We start from the raw sequence: 14,883 nt of genomic DNA on the forward strand, positions 1-14,883 counted from the left end.
ATGATTTGAGTAGTACATGAAAGACAATGGTTACAATTAGATGAGACTAAAACACTAAGGCTTTGCTACTCTGCCAAGTGCTTTGTGTTACATGATTATTGAGGTAAATTTCTATCCTAGGGACATGGCTTTTCTCAGGAGATTCTAACATTATATAGATCTTTCCAATTGAGGTTACTGAATATCTAACTTTGACATTTTTAGCCTAGAAGGCAATGCATGAGTATCACATGTGTTTATGCAGGGTAACAGCTAATGACCACTGTCTAATTATATACATTGATATATCACATACTCGTCACTAGTGTGAAGAGCCTGAGGTTGCATTGTTCTACTATTTTTATACTTGCTAAAGTAAATTTTCCAGTTGTATTAAGGAGTGCTATATGATGTTTTATATTTTACAAAAGACTCATATTTCCTCTTCTTTAATTTTCATAATATATGATAAATTTAATATTTAGAATTCATATTTATTGTATGGTGCTATGCCTGGTTGCTGCATTCTTTATTATGAAGTTTTTCTGATATTTAGGAAGTTCTAATTTTTTAAATATAACTTCTCTGATGTAGCTATGGTTCCCTACTAGGCAACATAGACTCTATAACATAGATACATATGTTCTGACAGTTATAAACTGTGATCACAATAAATCAATCAGGAAGGTGCATGAGATACAATGAAATGGTTAGATTTTCTAGTATTATTGTCATGAAACCTTGTGATATCATAAGATTGTACTCATGACTACTTATAATGGCTTATCTGAATTTAACATTTTTGGTTTAGATGGCATGTTCTGTTTAACATCTGATATTTTGGAACGTGTTCTTGAGAGAATCAAAAATTCAATCAACTCTGTGCTGTGTTTGCTGAAAAAGATTTCACCACCAGCCATGAGGTTGTTTCAGTATATGTTACAGTCTCACAGACTCAATACTATCAGTAAGCCACTGCCTTTATTAGTTTTTGGAAATAATTCCAAAACTTAAAAAGAAAAGGATTATTTTAATGAATTTTGGGTTAACTCAGTCTATTTGATTATAACATCCATTCCTTTTCAGCACACTGAATTTAGTCAATTTGGCCACATTGCTTATTCTACTATAAGATCCACAAAGTGTGAGTGTGTATTTGTAGCATACTAGAGATAACAGCATAATATGTAGAAGTGGAAAGTATTATATTAGTTTCCCTAGGATCTCATATATACACATCATCCATGTATTGGAAATACCAGTGAAGCTGGGCAATGTTCTCATCCACCACATTGTGTTTTTTAAATCACCAACAGAAAGTGAATAAAAACAAGTATCTAGTATATGAAACACACAAATTATATGTCAATAGAAAAAGATTACAAGCAATCTGAATAGTAAAAGTAACATTTGCTTGTTTCAGTAAATCAGTCTCTATTCTTTATTACTCAGTAATTGTTTTTTGTAAATTATTACTTAGTAATTTATTACATCTGATTCAGAAAAGTCTTGCCCTCTGATTTATAACAGAAGTTGTCTTTGCTAGTATCATATAATGTTCTCTAATTTATGCACGTTACCTTTGCGATTGTAAAGAGCATCTGTATTCACCTGTTCTGATGCCATGTCAGAAGACACTTGGTTCTGAAACAGGTCAGTAGTTAAATTCACAACCTCTTCCACAGATCTGATGTGGCTTAACTGCTTTATAGAGAACACAGACTGATTGGCTGTTTAATACTTCATTCAGTCCAGTTAATAATATATAGAAAAATAATATTTGGCTAAAATTGTAATATAGTTAATTTATGTAAGAAACATTACCTTGTTTACATTTATGTTTATATTAAAGTAATGAGAAATAATGAAACAGAAGGTGAATTATTTTTTGTCATTGTGAATGTGTTTTCATTTCAATTTAGGAAACCCTAGGTCTGAACTTTCCATGCTATCAGTGATAGAATGTTGAAAAATACTTGATATGTTGTATATCTCTATTGATACTGAACTTGTACATTATATTGTTTTATTTATTATTCACCTTGTTCTTGAATCACTGTTCTTATGTGCTAGACCAATTAGTCACTCTCCCTTTCACTATTCCATTAGGATTGACATTTTTTCCCCAAACCCCAAGTGGAAAAGAAGTAGTAACCATACAAAGTGCCTGGCATAAAATAGGCAAATAGAATCCCAATGTTTGTGATTATGCTGTACTTAATATTTTCTTATCTTTTGTAGTCTCACAACCTGAAAATTTAAATGTTCTAATAAACAGAGAAGCCATATATGCCTTTTCTTATCACATAAATCTCATCTCATATTGAGGAAAATATGGCCCAACACTTATCTATGACATTTCCAGAATTCAAGCATAATGACAGAGTCTCTCCCTTCTTAATGCTATCGTTATTTTCTAGCCATTATATATTTATAGTCTTCTGATGAATCAGGATATTGTGACAAATGAGTAAAGAGGCAAAAGATTGCTTCTTTAGTTTCTTTTTCATTTTAGAGGAAAAAAAAAATCAATTTTTGGTGCAGGTTGATGGAATTTCTCAATGATTTACATATGTCCCCAAATGACATGGTTACTCATTTCAATCTTCAGCAAAATACAATTTCCAGTCTTATTTTTTTTTTCTTGGCATCGGGCCCTAAAAAGATTAAACCCTCCCACAGGCAAACATTGTATAAATGAGCTTATGTATATAGTTCTCGCTCCATGCTCAGTAGAAGCGACTCTTTATAATACCAGCATTGTCTAGAATGGAAGCACTGAAATAAAGCTACAGGGCTAATTCTTGTCCTCTCCCCTTGCTTTCTTGGCCTTCACACATATAATCTCCATCATCTTGTCAAAATACAGTCTGCATTGCATAATGTTTTGCTGTAAAGCCATTAGCCATTACTTTTTTTAACTATCCTTTTTTCTTAGCCTTACTTTATGCTCAGGTTGTAAGAAATAACAATCTGCAAGGATTTGCAACATGCCCTCCATGATTACAAAATATTTTCCCCAACCAAAACATAAACATGTAGTTTAACTGAGAGGCATTCTAATTTTCATGCTATGCTGAGTATAAACACAAATTCAAGGCAGCCAAACCAACCATTTCCAAATAAGAATGTATACCTACACTCATTAAAATCATCTGGAAATGTGTATTATTAGCAAATGAGTAAGAAATTTTCACTAGTATAAAATTCCTGCTTTATATAAAAGCCACACTGGCCTTTCAAGTATTTTGAGTTTTTTTTCCCCCCATAGTTCTATATTTGTACTAAAATGATGAATTTAGACTTGAAATTATATTAAAGGAAAATTAAAAGTCACTTCTACCTATAGGGCATTTTTAAAGTGTGCATGTAAAGAGCAAAGTGTCCATCTGCAGATCCACCATCAACACTCCTCTCTCCACTCTAAGGAAACAGCTCATGCTTACTAGGTTTTTAGAGAACAATTAACACTCCAATGGAGAAGCAACACATGACTTCCTCTGTTTGTGCCAGTTTGCAAGTTAAAGGTCAAAGGGCAAAGACATAGAACAGGACTCTTCAAGGAAAATTTTCACAGAAGATAATGTTTAAGTTTTTGTTAATGACAGTCAACAGATCAATAATCAACTTCAAGGCAAGCTGTTCATTGTTTCAAAAGCTAATCCCCTCAAAAGCTGGCTTTCACACAAAGCCAATGTCTGACTCATGGGGTGCATTCGTTCTGACCATCTCTAATAAGTTCACAGCCCAGTGGCTGTAAAGCCTTTCACTGCAAGAAGCAGCGCCTAAAAATCAGTTAAGAGGTCTGTCAGTTGCTGACTTTTCTCTAGGAAAAAAATATTGATACAACCCTGCTCTGCAGGTCACCTGAAAATGACAATACTGCTGTTAGGACAAATTACACTCAACAATGAAATGCTTTGGTGGTCTCTTGGCTCTGTCAGCTATCAAATGGATGGCTAAATGCCAGAAGCCACACTAACCCTTTGAGAACTATGGTTGACATGCGATAGATAGCTAATACACTGGAGGATATTCATGCAATCTCAGAGTCATCATTTTAATTCATTCTTTAGATGGCAATGCTAACGGCGTCTTCCACGGCAAATTGAGTTTTCATGCAATGGATTTTAAAACAGAAATTGTGTTGTGTGTTGTGCCTAACAACAACAACAAAAAAGACAGGCTGTTATAATCAGTTGTTCAAATAAAATTTCACTCTTACAAGATATTTAATAAAATACCTTTTTATTTGCCAGAAAATTTTTGGCAAGTAACATCATTTCTGTTTGTTATAAATGCATTTATGTAGTAGTGTGAATCAACTAAAAATTACATGGGGTTATAGGATATCTGTTTTAAAAACCTGAACTTCTTAAACCTGTGCCTGTTTTTACCATTGCCCAGTTCAACAATTTACCAGATCCTAAGACTCTGAAAGCTGATTTGATAGTTCTCAAAGGGTTACACCAATGTATTACTAGTGTCACATATCCTTATAAAATAACTGTCACTTTAAACCACTTTAAAGACAAACTGCTTTTTGCTCCACTTATAATGAATATTCCTGACAGACCCATGGAAGGCCTGGGGCAGTGGCCTAATACAACTTGGGGAGATTATCACAATGATGTAGGGGTAAGGTGGCAGGAAGGGTTTAGAAACACTTCAAAACAATTAAAATGTCCCATTTGAATATAGCTGTGAATATAAATGTGATGAAACATTGAGAACATAGCTGAGAACAGCTGTATAAAATGAAAAATGGATGTAGTATTAAGGCTGTTACAATATTGCAGATATTTTGGCCCCTTGTTTGTTGGAAAATGGCTGTCCCAACAGTCTAAAGTCCTGCATGTGTATTCCAGGTCTCCCACCTGACAAAAATGAAGCATAGGAGACTGTCCATAGCAGTCAGAGAACTATCTTCTTTGGAGACAAAGCTGTTTTGGGTCTTCACACTTTCCTGAACGTTCAATTGTGGGTATTTTGTTTAACCTTTTCTTTTTCCTTGCTGTAAAGCAAAAATTTGTGGGTTTTCCATTTTGCTTTTTCCCCCCAGAAATGGGCTCAGACATCAGAAAAAAACATATTAGAAACCTTTAAGAAGAATATTTTCTTCTTTTTCCTCTTTAGGTAATCCTGAAAATTTACTGGGCATTGAGCGTGCAGAGGAAAGGCCTAGAACTGAATGACAAAAAAAGACAAAGGACTGAAGAACGGCAGGTACTGTGCATCATGGAAGCTTCCCCATGAGTGCGTTTCCATTCATGTGCAGGACCAGCAACCCTCTGGGTTTGAAAGGTCAGCCCCAAATCAGGCTGCCACAAGCCTGCTCCTAGCTAGGAAACAGCATAACAGCTCTTGTCTTGAATCTCAAGTTATCACAAACTCCTAGAAAAGAAAGAAAGGAAAAATCCCTACATCACACCCACTCTTGCATAGAGCGTTTACAGTACAGTATGTGGCGGGGTGTTCCTTTCCTCTTGAACTGGAACACAGTGTAAACCAATACAAGGAGGCATAAGGCCAAGATGCAGGGAATGACAATAGCTATGGCTTTCACAGTGCTGGCTGTGTTGTCCAGTTTGATGACAATGTCTACATCATCTGGTGGGCTGTGTCCTTCTTTATCTCTGTCTGTTGGTCCGTCACAGCCCATAAAATCCTTGAGGATGGATCTGGGATATCCAGGTTCTACCTTGAGTATCTGGTTGTTGAATTTCCAATACTCCTTTCCTTTGTAGAAATACGTAAAGCCTGGTGGGGAGAAAACACACACACACAGGAACCACTTATTTGTAAAAGTGTATATGTATAGAAATTTAATTAAATAGGATACTTAAAAGATGTATGTTAAAGCCACTCAATTTTTGTAGGAAAACACTATTCCCAGATCAGCTGTCTATTGAAATGGATCTGGCACTTGTGCTCCAGAAACTGCACCTTCAAATGCCTAGGGAAAGCTCAGCTGAAAGAGAGAAATAATATTTGCACAGAGTTGTTGAAAGACCATGCTTTATACATCTACTCTTAGTCTACACTGCAAAGAGAACTTCATACTGTTGCTCGCTTATAGGATTGCTGGTACAGAATTACACATTAGTGTGAGAGTATCAACCTGTATTGAAAGATGCCGAAACAGCCTTATAAACAGAAGCCCTGTTTGCCCTCATGCAGCTATTGAGGACATTGCGCAATACATCATAAGGAGGCGTCTCCATGAAACACATCAAGGGAAATTTCTAATCATCTTAGCATCAGGAATAGTTGTACTTCTCCTAAGGAACAAGTTTGTTTTTGTCATTTGGAAAAGAAATCACAAGAAATCATAAATCAAGAAACTAAAGGTGATTTCCTTTGTATGTTAGGAATTTTAATAAATACGTATTTATTGTATTTTGTGCAGTAATCCTTTTCAGCTCTAGGTCATGCCCATTTTGTCTCTTCTTTTGTCCTCATTTTTTAACTTTCTTATTTACTTAGCTTATATTAAATTTTTATCACCTAGCTACATTTTACAGAAATTCTAAAGCTATTGTTAATCCTTTTAGAGTAAAGGATGAATAGAGTATAAATAAATCTATAATTCTATCTTTAATACTTCCAACTAACATATATTTCATGGGGGAAGAGGTAGTATGTAGAAGGCTCAAGTAACTTAGCAACACATATGATCTATGTTCCAAAACATTATGGATGCAGATAATAGATTTGTAAACTTGTGACAATTAAACTATAAATATGTTTTTCTTAGAACTATTCTCTTAACTTTTGGTTTTTTTTTTTCCTGGGAGCAAGCCCAGGTTTTTCTTTCTGTCCATGTCTCTTTCATGTCAAGTTTCTTTGTGACTTTGAGATAAAATTCAAGAAAATAAGAAATGTTTTAATGTTATAATCACTTGGAAACTATATTTTGGGAGATGTCTAATTTTGAATAGTATGCCTATTTTTGAGTTAATAATCATTAATGAGGGTTTTTCCCCTTCATTATTGAGCACTTATTATGGAAGAACCACTGTGTTAAAAACTTAGTAAATGGGGCTTCCCTGGTGGCGCAGTGGTTGACAGTCCACCTGCTGATGCAGGAGCCTGTGCTCCGCAACGGGAGAGGCCCGCGTACTGCAAAAAAAAACACAACTTAGTAAATGACGTATTTTAATCCTCATAAACACTCTGTCAGGTAGAATTAGCTACCTATACTTTTCAGGCAAAGATACTGAAGCTCAGATAAAATGATATGCCCTAGTCCTGTTGAAAAAAGGATTTAAATCTTGGTCTAGCTTTAGAGCCTGAATCTTAATGATTTTTCTAAGGCCAGGTCCTTTAGAGATTTCTGTCTTTTCACAAATACTCCTTGGTTCAACATCACAGGTAGTGATAGACAGCACTCCTAAATCAATAACAACAAAAAACTCTGACATCTCTCAAAAACTTTCAGCTAGGATAGACCATCACTTCAGGTCACTTCATTCTAGAAATCATTCGGTTCAATGCCATGAAAATAAGCTATTGCTTTTAGTTTTGAAGGGCAGTTTTTCAATCAGAACAACTTGCCAAGTGAAAACAGGTGTACGTAGATTCAAATTTTTCTGCATGCCGGGAGTTGGTATTTGATCACGCTAATGAACTCCAACGTAATTACTCAACAAGCTTGGATAAACAAATGTCTAGGGCCTGCCAAATAAAGTGCATTAGACGATTATAGTTGAATAATGGCATTGATCTAGAATGAAACAGACCTTCCAGACAGGTGAATGTACTTCTTATATTTGTAAAGTGGGAACCAACAGCTGGAAATGTCCTCATCTTTAATGTTTAGTCAAAGCTAATTACTAAGATACTACTGGGTATCACATAAAAATTCAGAAGTTTCCATTTTCATATTTATCATGTCTGCAGGCCAAGTTCTATACTAACACATTCCATATACAGTAGAATTATAGTTGGCTGAATACACTTGTTAGAGGTAAGAAGTCTAGTCAGCAGGAGTTAAGAGAATAAAAGTAATTGAAAAGAAGTAGCCTAAAATCTTGGTAATAGAAATCTGTCAAACATTGATCCTGAAAAATTCATCTCATTCAATAATCTTTTTAACCATTTATGAAATATTAGTGGGTTGAAGAAATGTTTATATACTCATTTTTTTCTTTTGTGAGTAACTTTGATGTTATAATCTTGTAGATGTTATGCTTACTAAGAGTAGAAACTTCAGATGAACTCACCTGAAGTATCAGTTTTGAGAAATTCTGAGGTAGAAGTCAGTTAGGCTGTAATGAATTATATGCTGACTTTTTTTTCCTTGTATTTGATTGGTTTTCACTGGTGACTGTTCTATTGCTTAGTCCTAAAATGTAAGGAGAAATTGTCTACCATAGCTGTCTTGTTATAACTTCATAGAAGATCCTGCATGGCAGTGCCTGTGTGTTCTTTCTGTTTTCTACTATTGTATATTTATTAGTAAAAGTTAATTAATGTTTAACAAATGTGAATGAATAACCTGGGTCTTGTGATATTTGTTTGAATCTCAAGTGTAGATTTTAACAGAAAGTGAGGGTCGGGGTAGAGAATTAATACACCAACAGAATCAAGGGTCACACTATTTTAACAGGCTAAAAGTGGAGCTATAATCTGTAAAATAAAATGCAGCAGTGTTAAAGCAGAATCTTGTATTAACCATAAAATTGCATTTTCTAAGGAGAGAATATAGAAAACCTAGGAGGCAGGGCTTGACAGCAAGTAACTTAGAGATTTGAAGGTGGGTAAATGCAGTGATTATTTACTACAATTTTAGTATAAGTTAAAAACTCATGCCATTGTTTAAAACACTGTCAAAAGCAAGAAGAAATAATTCATATATATATATATATATATATATATAATGGATTATTGTAGCTATTTTCAGGGGCTAAAAATAAAGAAGAAAAGAAAATTGTTAAATTAAGATGGTTACAGGTGAAAACTGGGATGATGATGGATTAGAAGCTATATTCTGAGAAAGCCTAAGGTATATCTAATATGACAAAATGAAAAATCTGGCCTGACATGACAGATTTTCAATTAACTTAATGGTATAATGTAGGAAAAGATGTTTTAATTTTTCCTCTTTGGAGAGAGTGCATTAGAGGAATTCAGTGAGGCTAGAATCGTCTAGTTTCAAACCGTAGACATATAATATCACCACTTTTATGATCATGAGTAAGTTAATTAAACTAGCTGATGCTGTTTTCCTCATTCATAAATAATTATAAATGAGGTAAAGAGGCATTTGTGTTGGACAATTAAATTAGATAACAAATTTATGTAGCACAACTGATAGATGGTGGGAAGTCAGTAAATCGCACCACATATTCACATTTCATTGGCCAAGGTGGCAGAATTAATATCAATAGGTATTATAGGAAGGCATATTCCACCTTAGTATGAAAACACCCTTCAAAAATCTATAGCTCAATTTTAAGCTTCTGGGATTTTTTTTTTTTTTTAAACTACCATAAGGAGAAGATCCCTAGGGAGAAATTCCTACCGTGGTGGAAGGGTGAAGAATTAGAGAAAACATTTCATTGCTCTATCATCTCTGATTTTATGACCATCAAGTATCATATGCATGAACTTATCCTTATAGGGAATTACTTTGAGTATATAAATTTATTTATATTTATATAAATATAAGTGTGCTTACTCAATAAATTGAACTTGATCTTCTATAAAAAACATAAGGGAAGAAGTTGTGTAAAATTTGAATTCAAGGTAAAAAAACACAAGCATGTGATTTGAATAGAGAATTAAAAGTGGAGAATTTGCTATTGGTAGACTATCTAGACTAAGACGTTCCAGATTGATTAATATCACTACCCTACAGAACAAGGGTTTTAAACAAATAGGAGATCTCCTTCAATGCAGGGAGTGAAGGTCTAGAGTAATGGAAGGGATAAAATTAATCTCAACAACTAATGTTTATTGAATGGTTACTATGTACCTGCATTTGCGAGTTTACACTAGAGGGGATAACAAACAGGCATATAAATTGATTGCTGTAATATGAGATTTTGAGGGCAAGGGATGGTGTACCAAAAAGGATATTCAAGGATTACTGAAAGATCAAAAGTGAGCTCAATGTTGAAGGGTATCAAAGAAAGGGCTGGACCAGGTAAGGTACAGAAGACATAGATGTGTTGAAGTTTCATCTGTATTTTTTTGTCATTTGTAAGCACTGGTTTTTCCAACATGATTTGTTTTTTTGCCAGTATTTTACAAAGTTATTCTTTGCCATGTGAAAATAAAATATTAAATTCTGAATGTCAGGAAACCATTTATACTAAACAAATATTATTTTCAGATGGACAAGAATATGAAAAATCATGGGGCAAGATGCAGCCAGAAGATTTTTTTGTTATCTTTATATAATTATGATTTATTTCCAGAGAACCTGGATCAAATCTCAAATTTTAATGGACTTACAAATAGAAACAGGGGGAAAAAAAACAGTTAATATGCTAAGGAATTAAGGTTATGTGTACTTTTTCAATCTTTTGAAATAATTATTACTTATTTTAAAAGTTATTTTTATTATAAAAGTTATATTCATTTTAGAATATTAATAAAGGAAAGAAATTGAAAATTTTTTTTATCAAACTTGCTATACTTAATCACTGGTAAGGTCATGACTTAATTTTCTTTGCATATATTTTTGTATAGTGTGTGACAACTTTTATTGAGGGCAGTCTAGAGCAGTGGTAGAACTTCTGTAAAGGTAAGCTAGAGCCGGTTTTATCTGGACTGAAACAACCCCCTTTAATCTAACCTCAAGAAATCTCCTCTCCCCCTTAGATTCTTGGTGACAGCTCTAATTTTAGGGGATCATCTCAGTTTTCTGCTTTCCATGTGATTATCTTTCATGTTTTTTCATTTCTTTGTCTTCTGCATCTTCATAGTTTGTGGAGTTTTTTGCCATATATTGATATGGTTTTACTGCCTCCAATTTGACTGCATCATAACTTAATTTTCTTATTGATTTCCTTTTTATGTCAGACAGATATGTTTCATCTCAATCTGTCCTCTCCTGTGGATTTCTGCTTTTGTCACATACAGGCTATATATTAACTTGGTGCTTTAATTCTCTGAATCAATAGAATATACAAAAAACTATAATTCCAGTAAGTGCTATAATCAGGGCTTCAAGGTTCTTTTTGACTTAGCATACAGTGTTTTACTTGTGGGATATCCTTACACAGAATGTAGTATAAATTACATATAACAATGGTCAAAACAATGGTCAAAACACAGTTTGTGTTTTATTTTTCTGATTGGTATCATCCTGGGTGTCAGTTCCTTCAAGCTTGTACTCAGTGTAAAGCTTTCTTAAACTCTGGCAATTTGCTGATGATCAGCCATTGTTTTCAGTGGGTGGTGTCAATTTTTCATTTTCCCCTGTTTCTTCATTATTTTTTTTCAATATGCCTCTCCAAGATGCATTTAATTTTCCTCTTGCTAGTGATGTTTATTTTGTTCTTGTTGCATATATGTTATAGATTTTTCATGCTATTTAGGACCCACATAATGTATTATTTTCTTCTAGTTCCTATTATAAATCATCTGAGAGGGTATTTTCTTTTTCTCTGTATTTCAGTTTGATGTCACTTTCCTTTGTTCTGGAATATTGTGTATAAATTTTATTTTGAATTATTATTATTATGGTTTATTTCTACTTACTAATCCCTGAATGTGGAGAGAAATGTTCAAACTTTACCAACAGATACAGAAGTATTGATTACCCATTGCTTGGCTAACTTCCCTTAGGATCTGGCTGAATCCCAAATCCTGAGATGGAGAGCAAGTCAGCTCTGTGATCTGTTTCTGTTATTAATCAATCATACATCTACTCTAGCCTTACTGTATTGAGCTGGGATCTTTCTTGTTTGCTGACACTATAAGCCAAAGGCACACATGAAAAATTATAATCCTCAACATGCTGTACAATCCTCAGCCCACATTTATAACATATCTTCTTTGTGACCAGCTCCTGTCCCACATATGTCTGTTATTATTATCTTTACATGAATTTTAGTAGAAAATAAGTGAGGTTACTTCAAAGGAATTAACACTCTTCATTTTTAAAAATTACTTTTTTTTTCTTATAAACTAAAATAGGTTGAGGTTAAAAAAAATCTTGAGCATAATATTAAATATAAATCTATGAAGGAAATTTTATATAAATATAATATGAGATAGCCCTAGTATGTTACTTTCTAATCATTTAACATAGTGAACAAGTAGGATAGATTATTCAAATACTTAGTGAGCTCATGAAATATATAATGCACATGTTGCATACCATTTTCTTTGTGCACAAAGGCTCCCTGAGGAGATTCGGGGATACCTTTCCAGACTGTGATTGGTTTGGGATAGCCAGGATCCATGGTTTTCATTTCTTCACTATATCTCCAATACCTGAAAAGGATAAATAAACAACAACAACACATGCATAGAAAAGACAATTATGTATACAAACAATAACAGCTAGCTAGCATTCATTAAATCCTTGCTGCATGCTACCTATGTACTTGTTAGTGATTTAAAGAACTGATTTAAATCATGCAAAGACAGTGTACACAATTTATTCTGTTTCCTTTTTAGAATATGCTAAAAATGGATATTCTATTTTATATTTATTCAGTCTGTTAAAAATTAATTTTAAAACTCTAGCTAAGCATAGTTACAATTCAAAAGGGTATCACCAACATATGTAGAAATCAGAGGTTTTCATGATTTTTAAAAATCTTACTTAGGCACCAGAATACATCATTTGAAATAAGCATAATCTTGATCCATTTACCCATTCATTTATTTAACAAATATTTATTGGGTACCTACTGTGTTTCTAGCATTACTGTAGGTGCGAGTGATACAACCTTGGACAAAACAGACATGCCCCAGCTCTTATCAATCTTATATTTTAGGATATGTAGAGATTACAGGCAAAAAAATAAAACGTCAATAAGTGCATACTATCATAGGAGGTGGTAAGATCTATTAAGAAAACAAAGCAGAAAAAATTACTGGATAGCAAGGTCTTTGATAAGCCGTTGTATGAGCACAGAGCAGAAAGAAGTGAGAAGCAACATTCTGTAGTTTTGGGGAGCATAACATTCCAGGTAGAGTAACTAGTTATCAAAAGTTTCTGTGGCAGGCATAAGCCTGGAGCACTTGAGCATCCACAGTGAGGCTAGAGTGACTAGAATAGAGTTAGCAAAAGGGAGACAAGGTCAGAGTGGGAACCAGCACCTGTGATTAGATAGACCCTTAAACTATGGCAAAACCTTTTGTTTTCCTCTAAGAGAGATGTGAAGCCAATGAAGATTTTGAGCAGAGGACCTTCAAGATACGGCTTATTTTTGAAAGGAATGCACTGCTGCTATGAGTTCAACAGATTGAAGGAGGTAAAGTAGAAGAAGAGATGCTGGTTAGGATGTCATTTCAGTAATCCTTGGGCTAGAATGCGTACTGGAGAACTGATGATGATTCAAGGGATTGGGATATTATTTTGAAGAAAAACCCCAAAGAGCTTACTAATGGATTGAATGCAGTATGTGAGAGAACAAAGTTGAGCATAACTCAAGAATTTGGGGCCTGAACAACCGGAAAAATAATGTTGCCATTCAGTGAGATAAGGAAGCATGGAAAGGTAAGTTAAGGAGGTTTGAGGAATTGTGAGTTTGATTTTCAGCGTGTTAAAATCAGATGCCTGTTAAACAACAAAGTAGTTGTTGATGAAGCAATTAGGTATATGACTGTAGACTTTAGGGCAAGTCTTGACTAGAGTCCTTGGTGTATAGATGGATAAACAGATAAAAGCAAAGCTTGCTAAAAGTCAGAACTCTCAGAGCTCTCATCCCTTCACAAGGTGGCCATTGGGCCACTTTCACAGACCTACTAGACATCTAAGGAAAAAATTGTGAACCTCCCTACTTTGGATCACTCATTATTGCCTATACGTTCTAAGAGTCAAAATTTTTATGTCTGAATATTCAAAAAGATTGACAAAACTGGGGTGAAGCCATTGGGAGTTCACAGTGATATTGCCTATTTTAGGGCAGGCATAATGCTCTATGCATTATATCAAATGTTTATTCACTATAAACTCATGAGAGAATTGTCATTGTCTCCATTTGAGAGAGGAGAATTCTTGGAGGACAATGACTCATAACCAGTTCTGTTCCATTTCAAAAGTCACTATTCTTTCTTCTACACATACCAAATATCTTTGACAACATTTTCTCCCCCACACCACTAAACATCTCTTAACATATGCTAAAGGTAGCATTTCACGAAGAGATTTGTGAAGTAACACACAATGCATTATCTTGGGATTAAGCATTTAGCTTAAATCAGAAAAAGAGAAAAAATATCCAGTCTTTTCTGTATATTCTCTTGCTTCAGGTCTATGGAGAATCCTTTATCTACAGAGCTGTGGGATCTTGTAAAGAATGTTTTGCTATAGATTCCCAGATACCTCAGATAAGTAACATGTGGAATATTAGCACTTCCTCCATCTTCAGTGTTCACATGGAAAAGAAAAAAAGATTGTTTCAGGATGTATCCCAATAATAAACCACAAGGCAGATTTTATCCAGACAGGAAAATACACTGTAGAGGTGTTTGTCACAGATTCTTATCACATAGAAGATAAGGGCAGATTTGATAGAGAGATCAGGAAAAGCTTCAGGGAGAAGCACTGAGCTGAAATAATGGTAGCCAGGCCTATCTTTCTGAAGAAGACAAGTAGGGAGTGCAAAGTTCTACCAAAACTAAAGTATATTTCCTTTCATGGAAACATCTGCTTTTAAGTTATTTTTGAATATTCCTGTATCACAGAACACGCTGAGACGAATATAGCATGGTTAA

At 34.2% G+C, this 14,883-nt stretch overlaps 1 protein-coding gene across 1 annotated transcript in view; it reads right to left on the bottom strand.

Moving 5' to 3' along the window:
* Window positions 1–4,213: 4,213 nt before the first annotated feature.
* Window positions 4,214–14,883, bottom strand: part of MMP16 (matrix metallopeptidase 16) — a 352,820-nt gene continuing 342,150 nt past the window's right edge. The window contains exons 9-10 of the mRNA XM_024732918.1: window positions 12,314–12,429; window positions 4,214–5,739 (exon numbers count right to left, since the gene is read on the bottom strand). Coding sequence (XP_024588686.1) covers window positions 5,405–5,739; window positions 12,314–12,429 — 451 coding nt within the window. The 3' untranslated portion in view covers window positions 4,214–5,404. The remainder of the gene's footprint in view (window positions 5,740–12,313; window positions 12,430–14,883) is intronic.

This window comes from Neophocaena asiaeorientalis, unplaced genomic scaffold (genome assembly GCF_003031525.2).
Source record: "Neophocaena asiaeorientalis asiaeorientalis breed wild unplaced genomic scaffold, Neophocaena_asiaeorientalis_V1.1 scaffold555, whole genome shotgun sequence".
NCBI lineage: Eukaryota > Metazoa > Chordata > Mammalia > Artiodactyla > Phocoenidae > Neophocaena > Neophocaena asiaeorientalis.